This window comes from Lonchura striata, chromosome Z (assembly GCF_046129695.1).
Source record: "Lonchura striata isolate bLonStr1 chromosome Z, bLonStr1.mat, whole genome shotgun sequence".
NCBI classification, from domain to species: Eukaryota; Metazoa; Chordata; class Aves; order Passeriformes; family Estrildidae; genus Lonchura; species Lonchura striata.
This window is the reverse complement of record NC_134642.1, coordinates 39,832,809-39,855,397: the sequence shown is the minus strand read 5'-3', so window position 1 is coordinate 39,855,397 and position 22,589 is coordinate 39,832,809. Positions and strand designations below refer to the sequence as shown.

At 46.3% G+C, this 22,589-nt stretch overlaps 1 protein-coding gene across 6 annotated transcripts in view; it reads left to right on the top strand.

Annotated features, from left to right (window-relative positions):
* Positions 1 to 22,589, top strand: part of RUSC2 (RUN and SH3 domain containing 2) — a 57,155-nt gene that overhangs the window by 23,084 nt on the left and 11,482 nt on the right. For 5 of the 6 annotated variants that reach the window (XM_021554675.2, XM_021554677.3, XM_021554679.3 and 2 more), the window contains 2 exons: positions 17,025 to 19,097; positions 21,351 to 22,130. In XM_021554675.2, coding sequence (XP_021410350.1) covers positions 17,132 to 19,097; positions 21,351 to 22,130 — 2,746 coding nt within the window. In that variant the 5' untranslated portion in view covers positions 17,025 to 17,131. The remainder of the gene's footprint in view (positions 1 to 17,024; positions 19,098 to 21,350; positions 22,131 to 22,589) is intronic. The other variant, XM_021554680.3, reaches the window with a different exon arrangement.

Sequence of the window (22,589 nt, the reverse complement as noted above, 5' to 3'; positions counted from 1 at the left end):
CCACAGCCTTTATACCCAGTGATGAAGGCAAACCCAGAGTTTCAGTGCAGGGTGCCAGGTGAGGAGGAGAGAGCTTCCAGCAAAATCTCAAAGTGGCATGTTGCCGTCTTGCATATCGATGACACTGTCCTGGAAGCAACATAAGGCTTCCTGAACTGCAGCTTCTTCTCACATCTGTCCTGCTCTTGGACCTGGGAAAACCTCTCTGTGTCTCCCAGAATCCGTCCCTTTCAGGCTGATGGGAGCAGGGAGTGGGATGTCTCCTGCAGATGTGCACCAGACTGGGTTTGTGGTGCTGCTGCAGAGCAGGTTCCTTTGGGAGATGGGTGGTGGTAACAACAGCATGACTGTGTGCAGCACATCATGGGCTGGAGGACAGGATGTGCAACAGAATGTACAGGACACTCATGCTTGTATCAGCATGTGGAAGAAAACTCATGTGTATAAGGCTTGTGTGTACAATGCTCACCTAAAGGAATAAAAAGAAGGGGATGCAGCCTCCTCTGTATGGGGTGGGAATGTCCCCAGGCTATACAGGCTGTGCCTGGCTAGTAGGTACCACTCTTACAAGAACATCTGTTAAGCAGTGAGATTGCACAGATAATCTCTGCATTGAGATGCTTGAAAGATGAGCAAGAGGTTCTGGTGACTGGAGCTGACTGAAATCATCCATGGGACTGTATCTTCCTCACTGCATTGATGCAGATGATGGAGATAAAGTGCAGCTGGATCTCTAGATAAGAGGGACCTGGACCTGCATTGCAGAAAGTGCAGGTGGCCGAAGAGAATATGCTGTGAATTCAGGAATGGCCTGCCCACAGCTCCATTACTGCCAGTCAGGTGTCTGAGGCTGTTTGAGCAAAGAACAAATTTTTAGCCCCAGACATCTAAATTTTCTTTCAGTCAGATGTTCCTGGTGAGTCAAAATCTCACTTTGGTATGGTTCCTGATACCCAGATAATACTCTGACTTTTGCAACCCCTTCTTGTGCTTTGACCTGTTTTTAATTTATTTCCCTGTCTTATTTTCTTTTCTGGTGTTTTCTGAAAGACTTATGTAATAGTAAGGGCAGGTTGATAAATCTGACATAGGTCACTTTCCCAACCTTTGCAGAACAGCTAAAGACTTTTACCTTTAATATTTGTCAGCCACATGGTTTCACCTTCTTCCTCTCTTTTCTAATGGGTATTTTTATCAATAGTGCAGTTGCCAGCTGCAATCAACCAGCTATTCCTTAATTGTTCTGGAATCAAGATTATAATATTCTTCTGATTTGCGTGCTTTCATATTTTTGAATTTGATTCAAGTCAAAAGCTCATTTCCTTCTCTGCACCTTCTTCCCCTTGTATTATCCAACCCCTTATTGCTGCAGTTTCAATATTTGTTTTGCCAAAACAGCACTGAAGATGCTGACTTTTTTACCACTAATATCCTTCTTGGTGTGGTTGATCAGGAGCCTTTCTCTTCTAATCTCCTCATCTTTTTTGGTGAGTCTAGATTTTTTTTTTTTTTTTACTAAAATTCAAAGTATTTTCTGTAGTACTTCTCCAAGCTGTTTGTTCTTGTTGGTATTATAACTGTTTGCTCTGATGTGCCAGAGATCTGCTCATTAAAAAGGTTTCATTACAGCTCTGTTTGCTTTTTACCATTCTGTTTAATATAAACTGGGTCAGCTTGAGATGTTCATTCCAAAGCAATTTCGGTATCATGGGCGCTGGGTGAAAACTCTGATAGTTGAACCCAATAAAAGAAAATCCAAAGTAAGTGATGTGAAGATCTCTGCTGGTAGTTGAGAGGTGGAGGATTGGAGGGGAAGTACCTTCCTGTCAGCTGTGGAATCAAGGCCCATACTGGACAAGATTTTGTCCTCATACTTGTGGGAACCATTGGAATGTGACTGGTAGTGGCAAACCTTGCTTGTCTCCTACCTCTGCTGCTTCATGGCCAGTGTTCTGATGTGGATAAAGTGCTTCTGGCCAGACCATAAGCCCAAAAGAGCCAGAAGCCCACCAACACATTCCAACTGTGCGAGAGGCTGCAGAATAAGGCTTGAAGAAGCTGAGAGAGCTTGGCTGGCAGGGGATGAAATCCATAGCAGTGATCAATGACAGCTGTATTGCTAATGAGCCTTAGTGGGCATTTGCCATTATTGTTATTGTCTGCCAAGCAGGTTCCCTGCATGCCCTCACATCTCAAAGTTGGTTACTCTCCTATAAGAAAGAAATGGGCCATCAAAATACCCCTGGTCTCTGATTCTGCTTCAGTTTTCTCTCTTGGTGAAAATAATTTTAATATTGATTTTCTGAAAAAAGTGGGTCAAAGCCAGGACATATATGTTAAGATGAACACAAAAGCAGGCTGGCCCACAAGTTCTTTGTCTCCTCGCCATGGCTGTGTTGTAGCCTCAGGATGATGTAGGCAGTATTTTTTTTCTACTCCTGAGACACATGCAAGTGGGCAAGGCTGAGGGTTGCTAAATTTACAGGTAGTGGGATTAAAAAACCCAACCAAAACCCACAGTGTGTGTTAACTGCTGTAAATGGGATGGAGGGGGAAAGCAGAGCTGTAATGTTGGTGAGTGGCCGTAATGTGGCTGATGGCAACTTCTTGCTCAGGCTCAAGTTCTAGGTTTGGACTCTTGGAAGAGAGACGTGTGTTGGTTTTTGGACAGTGCTGAGGCTATTGGGCTGGTAGTACCTTTGAGTGATAAATAATCAATATTTGAGTCGTATTAGCAATGCCTTTGTACTGACCCTTGGCAAGTGATAGGAAAACTGGCCTTGCCACCAAACTGCCACTCTGTGCTCCAACACAAAATGCTCTCTGGAAGCAGAGAACAATTGTCACTGCCCTGTTATGCTTTTGGGGACAGTATCAGAGATATCTCACAGTTTATGAATGCTGGCAGTTCCTTTTTGGGAAGAAGGAAGTTTCTGCTTTGGGAGTTGTAGGGAAAAAAATATTCATTAGAGCCTGCATGGAAAACTGTGGCAAATAGCAGGTTTTCACCTGGTATTTTCCTCAGACCCTCTGTTACCTCAGACTAGGGTCCTTGCTACCTACCCAATTATACTAATCTCATCAGTTTTACTCCAGAACCAAACCTTATTTTTTACAAACTCACAGTAGCTGCCATTGCTTCTGGAAGAACATGCCCTAAATGCTTTCAGTGTGCTTGTTCATCTCTCTTATGGTCTGCCTACACTGGTGTAGGACCAGCCACATGGCTACTTTGCCTGCTTTTGCCTATAGGCCCAATTCACCTGGGTTTTTTGGCAAGGTAACTTCTTTTGCTCCCTCTCTGGGGTTCCCATGGCAAAGAGCCGGGATGCATGCCTCAGGCTTCATTGTCACATGGAAGCTCCTGTGGAAGCTCAGATAGCATAGCTGTACTCCCATATGCCCTTCTTAGCAGGGAGAATGACCTGTCTTGATTTTTGTGCTAGTGCAATTTTCTGCTCTTGGCAGGCATGTTCATTACAGTGTTTGCTTACATGGTGTTTTTCCCTGTAATCCCACCCTCAAACCTTTTCCAGTAATTTAGGTGGCAAAATGATAAGCCCACACAAGAAGAAGATCCAGTGGGAGGAGTAAATATTTCATATCTCTGGTCCCAGGATGCTGTTGGCCCACACAGTGTATCTTCCTTAGTTTCCTAATTCATTCTGATAATTGATACTGGAGTGACACATATGCCTGGGGTTAGGCTTATTCTGATCGACTTCACCTTCACCACTTGGTCTCCTGTGAGTTGCTGTAGTGGCCTCTAAGGGGTTTCTTGCCCAAGTATGTCTTAGCTTGAGCAGTCCCTTCAGAAAACCAGCAAGAGGATAGCAGCATGAGTCTACACTTAGCCATTTCCTACTGGCAACAAGCTGTTGTCACTTGTCCACTGTCAATGGTATCTAACTTACCCTACTGCTGAGATTCAGTCTCCCTACAACTGCAGGTTGTAGTGCTTGGAATGCTCTTGAGGAGAGCTCCTCTTCCTTCAGCCCCGTGTCATATGCCTCATTTCCATAGGCCCTTGCTATTTATAATTACTGTATTTATAAAGCACTGTGGAGGTAGTGACTGCTTGTCACAGTGAGCCTGACAGCCTGTTTTTTCCCATGTGCTCCTCAGAGTGGCTAGTTTTGGTGGAGTACTGGGTCAGAGAAGAGGTGAGGCAGCGTGGAGCACAGGGTGACCTCAGGCATCCCTGACCCTGGTCAGGAGGGCTAGCCAGTCAATAGCACAGTAGGAGAGGAGGAAGGGGGGAACTGCAGGAAAATAGATGTGTCCTGGCACTGACAGGCAGTGGCATGGGCGTAGTTACTGCACAAAGGTGGCAGTGCTCCAGCCACAACCATTCAATTTATGCTTGGCCATATCAGGTTGAGAGTAATTTTTGATCCACTGGGCTCTCTGTAATCTCCGGTTTTCTTGGTGACTTTGCAAAAGTTTCAGAGACTCCACAGAATATTTCCATCTCCATAACCCTGACCTCTTCCACACTTTCTGCTGGCAACATGATTTGGTACCCAAGGTTGAGAAAAACCCCAAACTAAATGATGCATTTCTAATTGTCCCAGAGGCACTGCGGAGTGATTCTGTTCTGTACCAGAGCACTTTCAACAACCAGGATTTTGGTACAGTGCCTTGTTTCTGCTTTCCCTTTGGCATGAATTGAGGTTGAAAATAAAAACCACAATAACCTCTCAGCCTGCCCATCAAAATGAAAGGGGAACCTTCTTTATCAAGGGAGCAGGTCGCTACACCTCACTGCTTTAGTGAAGCAAATTTCACTGTGGAGAAATATCCCTCAGCCCAGACCCTAGTAAGACTTTGAGGACCCTTTTATCTCTTGGGGGACCTCAAAGAAAAATTGCAAGTTGACATGCTGAGAATTTGTGCAGCCTGAGAGAACAAGCTCCAAAACACACACTCCAGAGATGAGGGGAAAGAAACTCCTTTCCTTAGAGAACAGATACGTTAAAAAAAATCCCCTAATTTCTCCTAGGCTAGCCTTGTTGTAATAGTTGAATTTTTAAATTTGGTGCTAAGTTACATAAGTGTGTGTAAGAGAAGATAGTCACGAAAGGACACTTTGTCAGATTCAAAATTATTAAACTGATTAAATGCATTCCAGCTCATTAAACTGTTATCATTAAACTGTGGAAAGTAACTGAATGTCACCCTGGTCATAAGGGACATTACGTGTCAGGCATGCACATATGGATGTTAAGGTACATAAGAAATGGAATGGAAATCTAGTTTACTGCTTGTAATCCCACTGCCAGTTGGAAAACTGTGTGAAATTAGTCACTACAGCTCAGAAGCATGAATGCATAGCTGGACGGAATTGAGAAACTGCCTAGGAAACTGAACAAGTCCCTGGAAAATGTTCCTAAGAAGAGAGATTGAAAAAATGGAAGTTACTTGTGGTAAATGGGAAACTGTGGGGTTTGTGATATGAAATACTGAACAATCTAGAGAAAGAAAATAATGATTTATGAGGTGCCCTGATTGCAATGTGAAAGTACTCCAGGAAATTAAGGAGGATTATTTGAAACTGATAATATGAATACTTTTCACATACTGTGATTAATTAGTCCATGAATCTTGCTTTCAAACTTCAAAGCCCAGCAGTATTCCCAAATGGCTTGGCATTCTTGTGAATAAGACTAGCCAGTGTATTTATAGTACGTGTTCAGAAGTTGCAGAGCTTTAAAACCTTGTGGTTTTGTTAAGGCCCATCTCACTGCAAGGGTTTAACACAGGCAAACATTTGTCTCAGCTACATGTTTTCTCTGAGACTAATAGTCCAGAAAGGATGCAACAGCTTCAAGAACGAAGATATTGAAATGTGAACATGTCCTATCTGCAAAGATCTGTGAGTCTGCAGTCTTAAAGTGTCTCCTCAGTTCTCTTAAACACTCTTGAAGTGACTAAAAGCAGACTGCTCACAGAATCATAGGATAGTTTGGGTGGGAAAGGACCCTGAAGTTCCCATCCATTCCAAGCCCCCCCTGGGCAAGGGACACTTCCCACTAGACCAGGTTGCTCAAAGCCCCACCAACCTGGCCATCCTGTCAGTAGACTTGGTGAGTCTCTCAGAACTCTGACTGCTCTCCCAGTAGAGAGTCAAGGATCATCCCTTTTTTTTTTTTTTCCTTTTTTTTTTTTTTTCCTTTTTTTTTTTTTTTTTTTTCCCCTCTAGTCAATAGGTTTGTGTGACCTAACATGATCAGCAGAAGGCCTTGGTTAAGCCAGGGTTATCAGATTTAGTTTACCCTTAATGCTCTGTTGAGCCCAGTCACTCCAAGCCTAATTAGCACATGAGCTGTCTTGTGGAATGATATCCTAAAATAAACTGTCCTGGATACATCTTTACAAACTGAGCTTGGTTTGGTTTGCCAGCCCCTACAAGGGATACTTTCCCTCTCAGAAGGAAAGTATGTGTAATCATTACGAGTGCTTGGTCTGCTTCGTAAGTATTTTATTAAGATTCTGGCTTGCCTTTTGTTAGTTCTGCTGTGTGGAAAATATTCTGTTATATAAACTGATATTGTGGTTTCATATAGAATCTCCTGAGCTCTCCCTTGCTGCCAGCCATGTGAACATACAAACACACCCATACATCAGGAGGAGACTTGGAGAGAGGTTGGTAATCGGACCAAGGATCTGGGAATACTCTTGTGCTTGACCAGAAAAGAAATCTTGGCACTGAAAGTTGGCAAATTGAGTAGAAAATATGATCCTCTCCCTGCCCTAGCCCAAGGACAAGTAATGAAGTTAAATATCCCTATGTTCAAAAGTACAGACAGATAACTACTAGTGAGACATTGTCATTTGGAGTGGAAGGCACTGGTTCAGGAAGTTACAAGCTTTAAAAATTTGCAAGAATTCCAAAAAACAAAAGGGACACTGAGGGATGATTGTATAGTCTTGTAAATTTCAGTGGGCAGGTTATGAAACCTGCTCTGGAATGTAAACTACTCCCAAATGAAGGAAGCTGTTTGTGACTGGGTAGTCTCACTATGGCCCAAGGATTTGTTACTTCATCAGATACTTCTTGTCTCAAATCCCAGGAATAATTCTGCCTTTTTTATTTTTACCCACACTGAACTCTGCTGAAATAAGATTCAGACATGATTGCAGAGAACCGGTTTGTTCAGGTACCTGGCCAAAAATAGGGTCAATAAATGCATGATCTTAACAGTAATCAGGCAGTTCCCATTTTCAAATATGAGTGCTAAGCAATCTTTTTCTCTAGCTGCCTTCAAAAGACTGTAAAATCCAGCCTGTGGTCTAAAAGCATTTGGGTATCAGTGTTATTATCATATATATGCATGTATTAATATATTATCTATATAATGTATTTCTATGTATAATTATATATATTAAAGTAAATATAATATAATAACGACATTTATATTATATGTGGTCTTAGTATCCTTCAGAATGCAGGATAAATCTTATGTACTAACTCCTCAGATGCTGCTTTTATTGGGCTACTGAGCTTTTTTGCTTTGTACAATGCTATCAGCCCCAAATCAGGGAGTTGCCAGCCTCCAGACCACTGTGTATTCCTGCAGAAGAGACACAGGAAAATGTTGTCCTGTGTTTCTTCTGATCTTGGTAGGACAGCCTAGGGCTAGGAAGGGTTAAAGTCTCATGTAGCCTTAGCAGGAGTCAGCTGTCAGTCACAGCTGCTGATAGAAAAACCATTTAGATTGTGCAGTGTGGAAGAGGAACATTGAGTAAAAGCAGGCTGTTGCTGGGATGTGTTCTGTTTGTGCCCGATTTTGGTGCTCCTGATTTGTTTGCACGCAGTGTGCATTAAATTCCATGTAGGATTGCATCATTTAATACAGCTTTGCAGATGCAGGCATTCAGGCTGCCTGGAAGATCAGATGTCCATCACTCCTAGGTAATGCCATACCTGCACTGCTTCTCCTGTTCACTGGGATATAGCAGCAAACCATTGCACAGCACAGCAATTATTTTCCAGTCTGAAAATAATCCTGCTGGCACTTTTTGACATTTCTAGCTGCTTTATTTAATGTGGCTTGTGGGGTGATATTTTTTTATTTTAAGAGCTTGGCCTGGCTGTGGTTTTACTTGACTCCCCTGTAGTCACTTTTACTGTCTGTTCTGTTTCTGCTATTGTGCTTCATGAGGTTGTACATCTGAAACCCTCCATCCCAGAAATGTTTGTTTTTCACTTGAGAGTCATTCCTACATATGTGGCACTCTGAGGTGAAGAGACTGTAAACATAATTTTTACAGCCTCTTTTTACTGAGTTGTCTTAAGGATGAGTTCTTTATTTGTCAGGCTTTTTCAGGTGGTCACTAATGCTTTTGTCTTGCAGGGTGAGGTTTTGTTCTGGCAGGGATTGTTCTGCAGCTGTGATTCCTGCAATGCATAGTCTGGACAGAAGTGCAATGCTGATTTTAGTCTGCACAAAAAGAAGGCAATAAGGAAGATATACAGCCACAGAGTGGCTGAAGTCTGTATGGATGTGCTGAGCTGTACTGCAGCAAGATCTTGTTCACAGTAAAGACAGACTTTCCTTGTCCATTTTAGGACTTAGCTTGTATTTTTTCTCCCAAGTCACTAAGGTGGCAGAAGATACAGGACTGCTTGAGGTAGAGCTGGCCTGACGTGCTTTTTCTGTGCAGATGAATGTTGCTCCTGAAATTATCCTCCCATAAGCTTTGGATAAGTAGGTCATCTGCTTTGCCATGGTCTGGCTAACACAGTGTTGTTGCCTGAAGCCAGATTTCAGTAAGGGTTAGGGAAGAAAATCCAATGCAAGTGATTTGTAACTTCTCTTTGAGAGGTCTTTCCAAAGCATGGTGCAGGGTTTTGTGAACTGATAGATGCCAGTAATCAAGGAGACCACAAACCACAGCTGAATTGCAAAGAGTAGATTTATCCCATCTCCTCACTGTCTGGAAGATTTCAAAAACAGCTGGGGACACATACACTGCTAAGCTTATTCCATCTTAGCAGGGACCAGAAGCATATGAGTCCATTCCCCAGGCTCCACATCTCAAAGGGCCTGGCCCATGTGAAGTGCTCCACAATTCTGTGTTTTCTATAACCTCCAAGCTGCTTATCCCTTTTTCTTCCAACAGTGAGGCCCAAGCATGTGAAATATGAGATTTAAATAATTGATAGCATTCTGTTGTCTTCTACAGAAATTCAATTTCTCAAGACAGACAGAAAACAACACAAAGCAAACACAATATATGAAATTTCCAACACAGAATAGTCTTAGCATCCCCCAGGTGCCAGGTTGTCTTGAGAGAAAACAACTCTGTTTTTCCTCCTCACTAAATTTTCCACTTTTAAGCCTTTTTTCCCTGCAGTGATGTGATTCTTGGGGTGCTCTATGGAGGGCCAGGAGTTGGACTTGATAATCCTGATGGGTCCCTTCTAACTCAGCATATTCTATGATTTTGTGATTCTAATTATAGGGATGCTACAGATCCCCAGAAAGCCTACAGCAAGCCCAGAAATCTTCAGTGCGGTTGAGACTATCATGTCCTCTCCACTTCTTGATGTCATCTCAGGAGCCTTCACCCCTGCAGTGGACACCTGAATAAGAATAGCTGCCCATTCACCATTGCATGTAGCCTAGGGAGCACAAAGACTTAGGGAACAGTTTTTCCACCCTGTGCAGACACAGGTCAGGGTGTTGGCATTGATTCCTGCATCTGAGCTGAGTTCAGTGCCTGACTCTCTCAGCCAAACACTCTATTCCCTGCCTCCTGTGGTTGTTGTGGTGGAGAGTTTTGAGCTCACAGCTCCCAGGCATAGAAGGTGGTAGGAAAACCATCAGTCCAGTTTTCTGCTGGCTTTGACTCAGCTTCACCCACAGCTGATGGCTGTGTTTTGTGACCACTCAGCTGCAGCTGCTGGTTCGTGGGGTCCTCAGTTGGGCAGGTCAGTAGGAGCACATTGATGAGGTAACCAGCTGGCAGCCCTGCTTTGCACAAATCATAGAAGCATACCATGGCTTGGGTTGGAAGGAACCTTAAAGGTCATCTAGTTCCAACCCCCTTGCCATGGACAGGGAAGTCATCCATTAGGTCAGGATCAGTTAGACCTGACCAAAGCTGCACAGTTAAGGGAGGGGTAGTCTTGGCATCTCTGAATACTGTGCCCAAAAATTTCATATGCTTATAGGATTTTCTTTCTTTCTTTGTGGGTTCTTGAGTGCTCTGGTGACCCTGCAAAACCCAGGCTCCAGCACCCAGTCAGATCTGTGCTTCAAAATGGAATTGTGTGATTTCTGCTGTTGTAAGATTTTCAGGAAGCTTTCAAAGTGCTCAGGCAAAAAGATGCTATGCAAGCATAGTCTCTCCTGCTGCTAGTGCTGTTGCTACTAGAAAGTCTGTGATAAGAAAGGATTTACTGTATCTGCAGTTTAATTTCTTAGCAATTTCTGTGTGATATGAACAGCTAAAAACATCAGTCTTTCTCTTCTCTGCAGTTTTGCATGAAGTAATTAGGAGCATATGTGCTGGGGGCTGGGGCAGGGAGGAGGAGGAGGAGGAGCAGGTTCCATCCCAGAGCACCTCAGTGGATGCTCTGAGTCATGGCCTGTAAATGGCTCTTGAGAATGCCACATGCCAGATGATGAGTCACAGAACAAGGGAGCACAGAAATGGGAGAAACTGGTTCAGTCACTGTCCTGGCTCCTCTGTTAGCTGGTATAGATCTGCTGCTTGTGCTATTTCTGATATCTTGTGTAACTCTAAATGCACGGAGCAGTTGGGGCATCTTGTCTTCTGGATGATAGACAGTACCTGCCTCACGCTGCTTGTGTCATCATCAGCAATACACACACTACACCCATTGCTTAGTTTTGTGTGTGCTGGTAACCCCTGGCCCATGCAGCTCCTTTCTACCAGTAGCACAAGGGCTGCGACTGATGGTCACGTGCTGTGGTTTCTATTTGGAACACATCATAATCCTATATAGTTCTGGGATGTCATGATACATTAATCATGGGCTTAGTCAGGCTGTCCTGGAAACCCCTGGAAAAAGCCCTGGCCAAGGCAGGGCTTTGTGGAAAGAAAAGGGAGGTGGCCTTTTCAGGAATCACTGCACAGCACTACAATCAGCCTGAGCACAGGCAGAAGTTTAGGAAGTATTTAGTCTTTGTATTTTTCTGCAGCTCCCTTTAAATATAATGTGCTGGAATATTCACCCTGGGAGCATGCAGACCACCCTGACAACACTCCCAGTCCCCGGAGCCAGAGAAGGAGAACTGGAGGTTTAGGATGAGTCAAACAATTAGCATTTCCTTTTATGCCTTTTTTTTTTTCCATTAAACTCACTGGATGATTTAATAAAGCATTTAATGAAGGTGTGAATTTGATAGAGATGTATTAGCTGGCAAGAAAGAAACAGGTGTCCAAACAAATACCACTAACTAGACTCATCCTGCAACAACTTACAGACTTCCGTACCTCCTCCCTCTCATTCCCATGGTTCAGACCCATCCCCAGGCCACTCACCCTGAACCACTTATCCTCTTCTCTGATGCTGCTCCCTGAATGCCTTCCAGTTTTCTGGAATTTTCTTAATAAATTTTTGTTTAAAACCATACAGTACTTTCTTGGCAGCATTTGGGGTGGCAGAGCTGGGGCAAGGATGAACTGCATTATTGGTGCTGGATATGGTGAGCTCTGAGATCATCCACACTATCTGAAGGGTGGTTTTGGATCAATCTCCCAGCCCTTTTGCCTGGAGATAGACATACAGGGAGTAAACTGAAAATATATCTCCCTGTGGAGCAAAGAGGAAATGTCTGTATTGTGCCTTTGTCTGCAAAGTCACAAAAACCATTGCTTTTTGCAGCATTTCTGCTGGTGCTTGTTTTGTAGGGCTGTGAGGTTTCTTCAGGCATGTTAATGCAAATGCATTGTAGGAGTCAGGGAACAACCCTCAAAGAACAAGCAGCTCTAATACAAAAGAATTTTTTTCTGCTTCTTCTGTGAAACTGAACGCTTAGCTTTTAACCTTGTTTTTGCATATTTCACCCTTGAATGACATGATGAATTTTGGTCTGTCTGAGGAAGGTGATGATGGCAGTGAAACCATAGCCATACAGAAGGAGTCAGCAATAACCCTCACAGTTAGATGTTTCCTTTGGACACTCAGTTTCATGGATGAAGTGACTGAGGTTTGTAGAAATAATAATCTGCTCAGAAAATATGTCCTCCAAAAATCTAGCATTGCCTCCAGCTGACAGTTCTGATGATGTTGTGCCTGCTTCCTCATCCTCTGTGCTCTATGTGCAATCTTTTTACATTAAAATCACATTTATCTCTCATATCTCTGCCTGCCTCCTCCAATGTATTACATTTTATGAGGAAGCCTGTGTTACTGTGAGCTAAGCCATGTCGCCCCATGTGTGTACAGGGGACAGCGCTGAACACAGCAGAGTATTAAGGATTCAGCTCTAGAACTCCAAAATTGTGGCTGTTGATGTAATAAATTTCAGAGTATCCCTGGAAGTGTACAGCCACCACACATAACTCATCAGCCCTTGGAGGCAATTGCAGGCAGGTCTGGTGGTTTCTGCATCTTCTTAGCAGCGTTGCAGAGGCAGGAGCTAGTACCCAAGGCTGAGGAGCCATGAATCTGCACCAACCACCTTTGAATTAACACAGTGTCCTCAGTCTTAGGGGCATGACAGGAAAGGGATTTGAGGGCCTCTGTGTGGTGGTCAGCAAGGACTTAAAAGGCATGGAGTACAGACCCCAAAGGATGCTGCATGCTTCTGTTACCTGCAGCATGCTGCCTCCTCTCTAAAACTCAGATGTGCCCTGATAGGTGGCTCTCAGATCAGTGCTGAACCATCCTTTGTTGCTCATCACTCACCTGCTTTTTACCTAGAGTTTTGCTGCAGCTAAGGGGTTTTTGTTGTGTGTATTTATTTCTATGGGGGTACAATCATTCATGAGTAAATGCAGGTGTCTCAGAAAAAGCTGTTTTTCCTGCTCTGTGTTATCCTATTTGGAATGAAGCATTCACAATGTGGCCCTCACCTTCTCTGGTTAAACCTTAGCACCTCAAGGAAGAGCTCCCTGAATAAACAACCCATATCTGCCATGCTGCCGCAGATGGTGTCAGTATGGAGAAGGCAAGAATTCTGACATTTGAAAATAAAATGGCTGATGTACAGACGTGTCTAGAGTTGTGGTACTCCCTCCATGCCTACCTGCCTCGCACTGCTATTACACTCTGTTCTAGGCAGGAATCAGTGCTGGTTGCTGTGTTTGCTCTTGTGTGTATCATTGAGCAGGATTCAGGACAACAAATAAGAAGAATGAACTGATTTGGCAAAAAATGTTTAGGTATGAACTGCCTATCTACATCTCTAAATTTCCTATTGCAAAAGGGAAGTGAGTGCTTTATGAAGAACTGATCAAAACCAGCAAAATCTGAAACTGGTCTGCTTGCATTTTATTCCCCAGTGTCAATCCCAGCATAGCAGACCCTGAGGAAGAAAAGGAAGGACACTTACAGTCTTCCAGAATAAAGGTCAGCTAATGGTGCAGCCAGGGAGGATGCTCTGGTGTTGGGAACTGAACAATCCTTGTACTGGCAGTGCTGTTATCAACCTCCCTGCACCCCTAAGTCCAGAGGAAGCCAGGAGAGGTTGCAAGGGAGAGAAAAGGAATAGCTACAGCACAAAATGTCATGCCCATCCCTACAGAAGCCATCAGAATGTCTCCTGGCAGGAGCTGTCTGCATGTCACCTGTGATCCTGCACCTCAGAGCCTGATGCTGGGAGTAGTTTGTGGGTGCAGGCAGGATAGGCATCTGTCTGCTGCAGGGTCTCTGGTGGCCACAGCCCACCCAAGAGCTTGTGCTGCTGCTGGAGCCAGAGCCTCATTTTGCAGCCAGAGTGCTGGAGAGACAGATGGGAGATGGCTGCATGTCAGCTCTGATATTTTGCCGTCAAATGTCAAAGTGTGTCTGTGCAAGCCTGTCCTCCCACAGCAGCTTCTGTGCTGACGTGAATTGTGTGCTGCTCAGCAGGGTATGACAGCAGACGAGTGCTGGTTCTGGGAGCCTGCTCCAAGCAGCCATTTCCCAGAGGCAGCAGAGACCTGGTGCTTCAGCAGTGAAGTGCTCTGCCATCACAGTCTGTGTCTCCAAAATTATGCTTTTCAAGTGGTTGCATTGTGGCAGCACTTGAAATATAGCAAAGCCTGGTGGAGAGATGTGATCTGAGCATTACAATCAGATACAAGAGCAGTAACAAAGGTGGGGTGGGCTCCATAAGTAAATAGGCACTGGAAGACCAGATTTTTACCCAAAATGTTGGTGAGGTGGGAGCAGGAAGACAGGATAAGCTTCTGCTGAGTTTAATAGAAATAAACTCAGAGCTTCTGTTATGCTATCAGTGGTGCACAGAGTTCAAATTGGGCAGGAACACCCCTCCAGCGTGTGTGTATGTCTGTGGCTGTGTCTGTGTGTGTGTGTGTGTGCTCTCAGGGTCAGGTGCTGCTGTTATCCACAGTGGCTCTTGAGCAATGGGATCTTAGGAATCCTTGATGAAGAAAATATGCCCTCAGGATCTGGGATGAGTAGAGACCAGCCTCTGTGGCAGCAGCCGTGGGAAAAGAACCAAAGGCTTGTAAGACAGAGAAGACACTGAAAAGGGTGTAAAGGCTGATAGAGGTTTTAGGGAGACTACAGGTGAGGAGTTTAGGGTTGCACAGTTTGTATTTCAGTTGGATGTCCACCACCTGGTCCAAGTGGTCCTCTTTTCCTCAGAGCCTAAACCTGGATGAAACATCCCAGGAGAAGCAGACATGTAGGTGAGTGTCCTGGCCATGTAAGTCTCTGGTAGCATCTACCAGAAGGCCTGTCTGTTCTCTGACACCAGTGTTAGCGTTAACTTTAGCATTTTTGGATGTTTATTGCAAACATTAGCTCTGTGTCCACCTTTGTGTTTTTATTTCCTGCCAGCATCATTCTGTGTCTGTGAGAAGCACTAGGGTGTGTGGGAGGAAAGTACTTATTTTGATCATTTTCATCATCTTCTAATTGCTATTCTTATACCTTGAGGCTGAAAGAAGTGAAGTTCCTTATGTTTCCATCTAGCTGTCTCATTGCTTATACTCTTGTTCTAACTTCATTTAACCCACATTTCTCACTTTCCCTCCTGTGCTCCCACGTGCCTTTGCAAGTCTCCTCCAAATCAATTATCACCCCACACTAACAAATGCTGAGGTAAGGTAGACAAAAGCCACTATCAGTACCACTTTCTGGAGTCTGAAGGTCAGTGGTGGGGCCCTAGAGTCCAGAGCAGGATCCCAGGATATAATTTTCAGGGTTCAGTGATCACTGGGGATGCCTGGATGAGTTATGGAATGTGTAATGCTGACCAAGGGTGCTTGTGCCAAGGTTTTCAGAACAAGTGGTTGATCTGTGAGAGCATTAGGTCATTTTTTTAATCTCTCAGACTCATTCTAGATCACTGTTCTCTTTTGTGGTGTTTCCCTGTCCTTGCTGCCTTAGCTGCCTGCCCAAGCCCTTCTCTGTGTTGGATTATCTGATCTGTAGAAGGGAAGGCAAGAGAAAAACTCCCTCCAGACTTGTGCTGGAGGTGCTTGTAGGCTGGACCTTGGCGTTAGGTGAGGAGGGAGAATTGGGTTTGTCCTTTGCTCTCCTGTGTCAAACAAGCACTGGTGAACATCTCCAAGAAAGATCAAGATAAAGTCTCTCTACAAGAGACACTTTTGACACAAGCAGAGAGCGATGGGACAAGAGGGAAAAACTTTAAACTGAAAAATGACATATTTAGATTAGATATTAGGAAGAAATTCTTTACTGCGAGGGTGGAGAGGCACTGGAATGGATTACTCGGGGAAATTGCCTATCCCTGGGGGTGCTCAAGTCCAGATTGGATGGAGCTTTGAGAAACCTGGTCCTACGGAAGGTGTTCCTGCCCATGGGAGGAGGGTTGGAACAAGATATTCATTAAGGTCCCTTCAGCCCAAACCGTTTTGTTATCCCTCTGGCTCTGTAAGAAACTACTGTTTACTGAATACAGGGAGGGTGGGGCTCTTAGTGCCCTGCCTGTGCAGTGCTTTGCCTGTATGGCTACTGGCACTGTGGCAGTCACACTGTTGTGAAGTGCAGCAGGTAATAAGCAGGTGGATGACACAGATAATGTGGCAGAAAGATATGATCCCCTCCCAGACCACAGCAGGGACTAGTCTGAGCTGAGGTTTCACCACCAGCCAAAGGTCAGCAAAAGTTAGTGTATTGTATGGGACCTATTTGACCAATGCCTATGGCTCCCCATGGTCCCACTGAAGCCATCCACTCCTTTTCACTGGAGAGACCCTTGCGTACAGAAGTATTTGTATACTTTGGCATGGTACCCTGGCACCATTAAAAGGGCTCAGGACCTCATGGGGTCTCCTGGATTTTGGAGAGGAATGACTGTTGCTGCTTTTATGTTCCAGTCTGCTCCTGCTTTCCAGTCTCTTCCGGGACATGTTTGTGTGTCTGTTGCAAGATGTTGCCATGGTTGGTTCTTGAAAGAAAGTTCAGTGTATCTTAAAGGAGGCAAAGATGTTCAATCCAATATGAGAAGACAGACTGCTCTCATCAGAGTGCAGTGCTTCACTTCCAGACCCTGAGCTGTTTTCCTGTGAGCACACAGTGCCATCTGCAGTGAGGTTTTCTTTGGCCCAAATCCCATACAGCCCTTTGGCCTCTTGACTGAAATCAGTTACTCTCTTCAGATAACTTTGAGAGGGGTCAGGTGAAATCACAAGTGTTGTCCCAGGAGCCTGCATGGAGGGTGATGTGTTTTTGGTCCCTTGTGATGGTTTGTTTCCCAGAAGAAGGACCTAATGCTCAGGGACTTGTGCTGACAAGGAACCAGTCTGTTTGATCCTTGTCAACACATGAAATCTTCAGTCAAACCACGGATGCTTTAAATAGTCACTGCCTTTCCTGAGAGGTGTCTTCCTTTGTGATTTTGTCTCTGTAGGTATCTGAATTCCCTCATGAGAAGTGTTCCTCCTGCCTCTCATGTGCAGCCCTACCTCTTCATGGGTGGTACCAGCTTCACTGATGCCCTGAAGAGTATTCCTCACCATGGATAGTCCACCCAAACTGACTGGTGAGACGCTGATTGTCCATCACATTCCCCTGGTGCATTGCCAGGTCCCCGATAGACAGTACTGCTCCATGAGCAAAAGGACCAACCCCTTCTGCCAGCCAGAGCTCAGCATTACACGGACCTCTGCCCTTCCAGACAGAGACCTATCACAGACTGACTCCTTGGTGTACAGCAGTTTTCTTCAGACCTCTGAAACCTCAGCAGAGGCTTCAGGTCACAAAGAAAGAAAAGCAAGGGATCTGATTGTCCCTAGTGTCAGTAAGCGACACAACCCTTTCCTTCTGAGTGAGGGTGAAGACCTCAGTATTTTTGGGGATGACTTGGGTCAAAAATCTTTCCACCTTCACAACTCACTCGTGGATGGCAAGCCTCCCTTCAATCTGCAGGATCTGGCCTTGCCCCCTTTCCACCTCCACGACTCCAACCACATTGTGAAATCCTGGAACATGGCCAGCCGGTCTGGTGTGGTGGACGGGCAAGAGGACAAACTCAGCAGTGATGACATCCAGAAGAGGAACAATGTTAACAGGTGCCATCAGGCCTCGGAATGCATGGAGCTGGATGAATGCAGCTGCCATCATGGCAGCTCCTCCAACTTCTCCTTTGACAGTGGTGACCAGGAATGGAATCAGAACATGGATGAACCACTGAGGAATCAGGATGCCCTGCACAGGACATGCAGTTGTTCCAGCTCAGAGATCCAACACTGTCGCTGCTACAGTTCATCAAGTCAGTCTGAAGTGATTGACCAACAGATGGGCTACATCAGTGACTCTTCTTGCAACAGTTCTGATGGGGTCCTGGTGAACTTCAGTGCTCTCTACAACAAAATGAATGGTCAGCCCCAATCCAGTCTGAATTCAGCTAACTTGTCCTGTGACTCTTCCTTCTGCAGCCACTCAGATACAGGAGCTTTTTACCTGGATTTACACTCATCACCCACTGAATCCAAGATGTCTTGTGAGTCGCATAACCCAGAAAGTTCAGGAAAGGTGTGTGGGTGTCAACATTCCTCCTCACCTGTCCTTGATGCTAACTGCAACTCCTACCACCTCCACTGTGAGCCTTGCACATCAGAGAGCTCAGACCTCACTGCCTGCTTCCAGAGCCAAGCACGGCTTGTTGTGGCTACTCAGAATTACTATAAGTTAGTCACGTGTGACTTGTCTTCCCAGTCATCCCCCAGCCCTGCGGGATCTTCCATAACTAGCTGCTCAGAAGACCAGACTAAGGGTAGCCCAGCCCAGCCCACAGAATACTATCTGTTCAGAAGGTCCAACCTGAGACAAGAAGGCAATGTAGAGTGCAGTGCAGAGGAGCCAAAGGGAGAATCCAGTCAGAACATGATTGAGGGTCAGGTCTATGTCAATGTGTCACCACCGAACCTCAACACAAGCCGGCAGCGCTCCAGGAGCTATGATCAGAATCTGGACAGGAGTCCTGGCAGCAGGCTGGGCTCCTTAGAGCGCATGGTGAGCTGTCCAGTCAAGCTGAGTGAAAGTCCAGCAATACCCATTCAGAGTTCTCCCCCCAAGAGGGTGACATCGTTTGCTGAACTGGCTAAAGGACGGAAAAAGAATGGCACCTCCCCACCACACCGCTCCAGTGGTGATTCTTCCCTGGAGTTCTCTCCCATCCCTGAGACACAGCGGGATTGCCCAACCTTCCTTGAAGAAAGAGCTCGGCGTAGCCAGAGTCTTCCACCCATGCCCTTCATCCATGGCCTGAATCGGAGCTGCGAGGGCTTTTATTTGAATCATGCTTTTGGGGACAGCCAGGCTTTGTGTTCCACCAAAGACTCCATCTCCAGTGAGAAGGTCCCCAGTGGGCATGGGGCAGGTGAGCAAGCCTCTCTCTCCCTGCTGACGGAGGCAGATGCCAGCTTCTCGGGTGGTTCTGCCAGTGGCCACGGACAAAAAGATGTTAGAGCCCGAGCAGACGGTAAGGAGCCAAACTAAGCAGAAGGGAGAAGTAAAAAGGAAGGCAGCTCGTTGGGATAAGAGGGGAGCAGCAAGGAAACCTGCATGGTGATAAGAGACCAGTGTTGGGGCAGTTTGGTTCCTGGTCTGCCAGTCCTTGGGACAAAGCCTTGCTGTGCTTTGTCACAAAAGCCTTTCAGTCTCATATCAGGGCAAGTGTCTTGTCTTTGTATTTCTAAAGCCTTCTGAGGTTTTGTTCATACCTCTCATGTTGTGTTAGCAAGGACATGGCATTAATACTGAGAGAGTGTGTGTAGATTGTAGGGTATCCCTTCCAGGGTATTTACTGTGCTTGTCCATGAGAATCACCTGCCGTTAGCTCCCAAGACAGAGATGTTAAAATGCTCAGCAGGGTCCTAGTCACAGCCATTCATTTTTGGACTTATGTCGGGCAGAGGTGGAAGGGGAAGAGGTATAGCTAGCAGTCTCCTTTCCATACAGTTCTAGAAAGCTCACATAGTTTCTGCTAGGACTTAACAGTGTGAGTCCTGCAGAGTCTAATCTGTATGTCTCTTCTGGAATATCCTGATCATGTCCCCACAGTGCTGTCCATTGCACCAAAGGTTCCCAGCAGGAGCTGTCACAGTTACCTCTATGGGGAAACCTGTAATATGTGAATTGTATTCCACCTTGATATTGCCATCATTTGTTCTCATGAGGAAGCTGTGTAACGTTCCCTTTGGAAGTATGGCCATTTCTCCAGCACTGTGGGAGACCTCTGTCTCTGCACTAGGCAGGTATTATACCTGCTTCACAGGTAAAAGCCCTTCTAAAATGCCTCTAACCAGACCACTACAGTAAATAGCCCCTAGCATGTAAAAAAATTATTGTGTCTTAACAGACTGTCTCCATTTAATGTTCTGAAAATTTCTGGCAGGAGGTAAGAACATGTGGTTTATTGACATGGCAGGGGTAGGAACGATTTTGGCCTTTGGAGCAAAAGGTTTTAGTTATTGTCCTGTTTGTTTATTGAGCCTTGAATGTGTGCTTGGTGTGGGATGGCAGTGAAGGCAGGTCCCTGCTGGGAGAGGGCAGCATTGCAACAGCCCTCTTAGCTTCAGAGAGAGGGCTTGGAAGGAGCAGGCCCTGCTCAGGGAGGAGAGGGAAAACAGGAGCTTTCAGGGTAATATATCCCAGCAGTTGCTGCCCACAACACCAGTGGGGTCTCTCCTTCTGCACTGTGACAGCAAGGCAGGCATAAGGGTTGTACACAAGCTTCTGCCTGCAGCTGGAGATGTAGGTGTATCTGCTGTGCTCCAGCCCAGAGCAGCATGCAAGCCTAGAGGCTCTGAGAGGGGCTAGAGGAAAAGCAAGCCCTGCTAAAAGCTGGCTACAGGGAGAAAGGTCTGGAATGCCCAACAGGCAGCGGGTACACCAAGATTGATCAGGGATCGCAGTCAGCCCCACATATGCACCCAGTCCTGTGTGTGTTCTGCACTGAATGCACAGTGTGTCACACTTCAGATGTGTCCCTCAGGATATTTGTGGCTCCATCAGGAGCTGGAGGCATGTAGATCAGCCTACCACACTCCCTCAGGACATCCTAGCACAGCATTTGCTGGAGCAGACTGGCACTTTCCAGTGTTGGAGGCGGAATGTTGGGAATGTCCTGTTTAGGTCTGGTAGAGGCACAAAGAATGAAGGAAGCTCTGTGTTCCAAAGTGGGGGCAGTTACAGGGAAACGAAGAGGGAGGGAGAAAGGGAAACAGGCAGCCTTTGGAACAGCACCAATATATCATGATTCAGGGTGCAGAGCTCTAGTGCTATTGCATGTAATGCTTGTGTTGGGCTGTGCAAGTCCACAGAGCATGTGGGAGTGGACAGTCCTTTGGGCTGACAAATCTGACTCTACTACAAAGTGTTGGGCCTTGACTTTTTGGTACTGCTTGAGCAGAGGCAGCTCCAGGGCAGGCGCCTGATCCCATGGTGCCTGTGCTGTCCAGGGGGCAAGAGATTGGGAAAGGATGTGAAGCTGGTGACACTACCAGGACAGCCAAGGTCCTGGTGCTGTGCTATGCTCTTCCAAACAGCTGGAAACTCTGCACTTGGGGCCACATATATTCTATCTTGCCAGCTCTTGATATATGTAACCAGTTCAGACTTGAACCACTCATGCAACAGAGAACACATCCCCTTTTGCTTATAATCTGCTTGGCTGAGGATGATTGTTGCTCTGCCCATTCCTCACACTTTCTTCCCCTTTTTCCTCCTGAAGGTGGTGGCACAGACAGCAAGCCTGTGGTACGCTACAGCAAGGACCAGCGTCCCACAACTCTGCCCATCCAGCCCTTTGTTTTTCAGCACCATTTCAGCAAGCCGCCCAAGGCACGTGCCCTGCACAGCCATTTTGCCTCCAGCCTTTCCCAGCTCTACAGCTTATCCAGCAACCGTGCTGCCAGCCAGCAGATCTCCAGTTCCCAGTGCTCAGCCTTGGCCACCTCGGCAGAGCAGGTGGCGGTGGCGGGGAGCAAAGCTCATGGCACGCTCGTGACCCAGCGCTCGGCAGACGGAGCTGCCTCGCGCGGTGATGGGGACATCAAGAAGCCTGGCCCTGAAACAACCCGCCCATCCCCGCTGGGCAGTTACTCCCCTGTGCGATGCAACGTGCCTTTCTTCCAAAGCGTGGACTCCTCTTCCTCGCCCACTGCAGAGAGAGCTGAAGACAGCCAGCCCCCCAGAAGCAGGTCCTGCCCCATCTCTGCTAACCTGCTTCCCACGAGGTCATCTCCTGCTGTCAGTGCCATGCAGCCCTCCAAAGCCACCAAAGCTGACACCCTGAGGAATCACCCCAAGTTGATTCCCAAGAAGGAGGCCACTGTGGAACCAAGCCCATCACTCTCCGAATACCGACTCCACAGTGGGTCCCTTCCGCCTCTCTCGGTGGGTGGCATGTCCATGAGCAGAGTAGGAGGCCATGCAGACTCACACTGGAGAAGTGGCAGTGAGACCAGCAGCTCTGGTCCCCTGAGCAGCATGGGAATACGGCCTGTCAATGGTAGGTACCCATCCTCCAGGACCTGCTAGTCTGGAGCATTTACAGCTCCCAGTAGCTATGTCTGCTCCCTATAGTGCCACCATTTCCTATAGGCACATACCAGGACAAAATTGCATCTGGGTGCTGCAGGAAGACCTGCAATAAAAGCATGTCCCCCCAGTCCCAGCTCCTACACTGTGTCTCCACAGAGGGCAGTATGGGCTGCTGATCTTACAGCACCCCATGCCAGGTGCTTGCACCCCAAACCTGCTGCCTCTATGCCTGCAGCCACAAGGACACCCAAGCTCCTGCCCAGCTTTGCCAGGCAGTGGCATCCACCTGTCTCCACGTGCATGTGCTAATGTCCTGAAATGCTGCTGGACCTCTGAGTAATGTGCTGTCTCTCTTTCTTTGTCCTACATCTTTCTCTAATCTCCCTTCCTGTTTCCCTTCTGCATCCTCTCATGTGCTCTCATCATC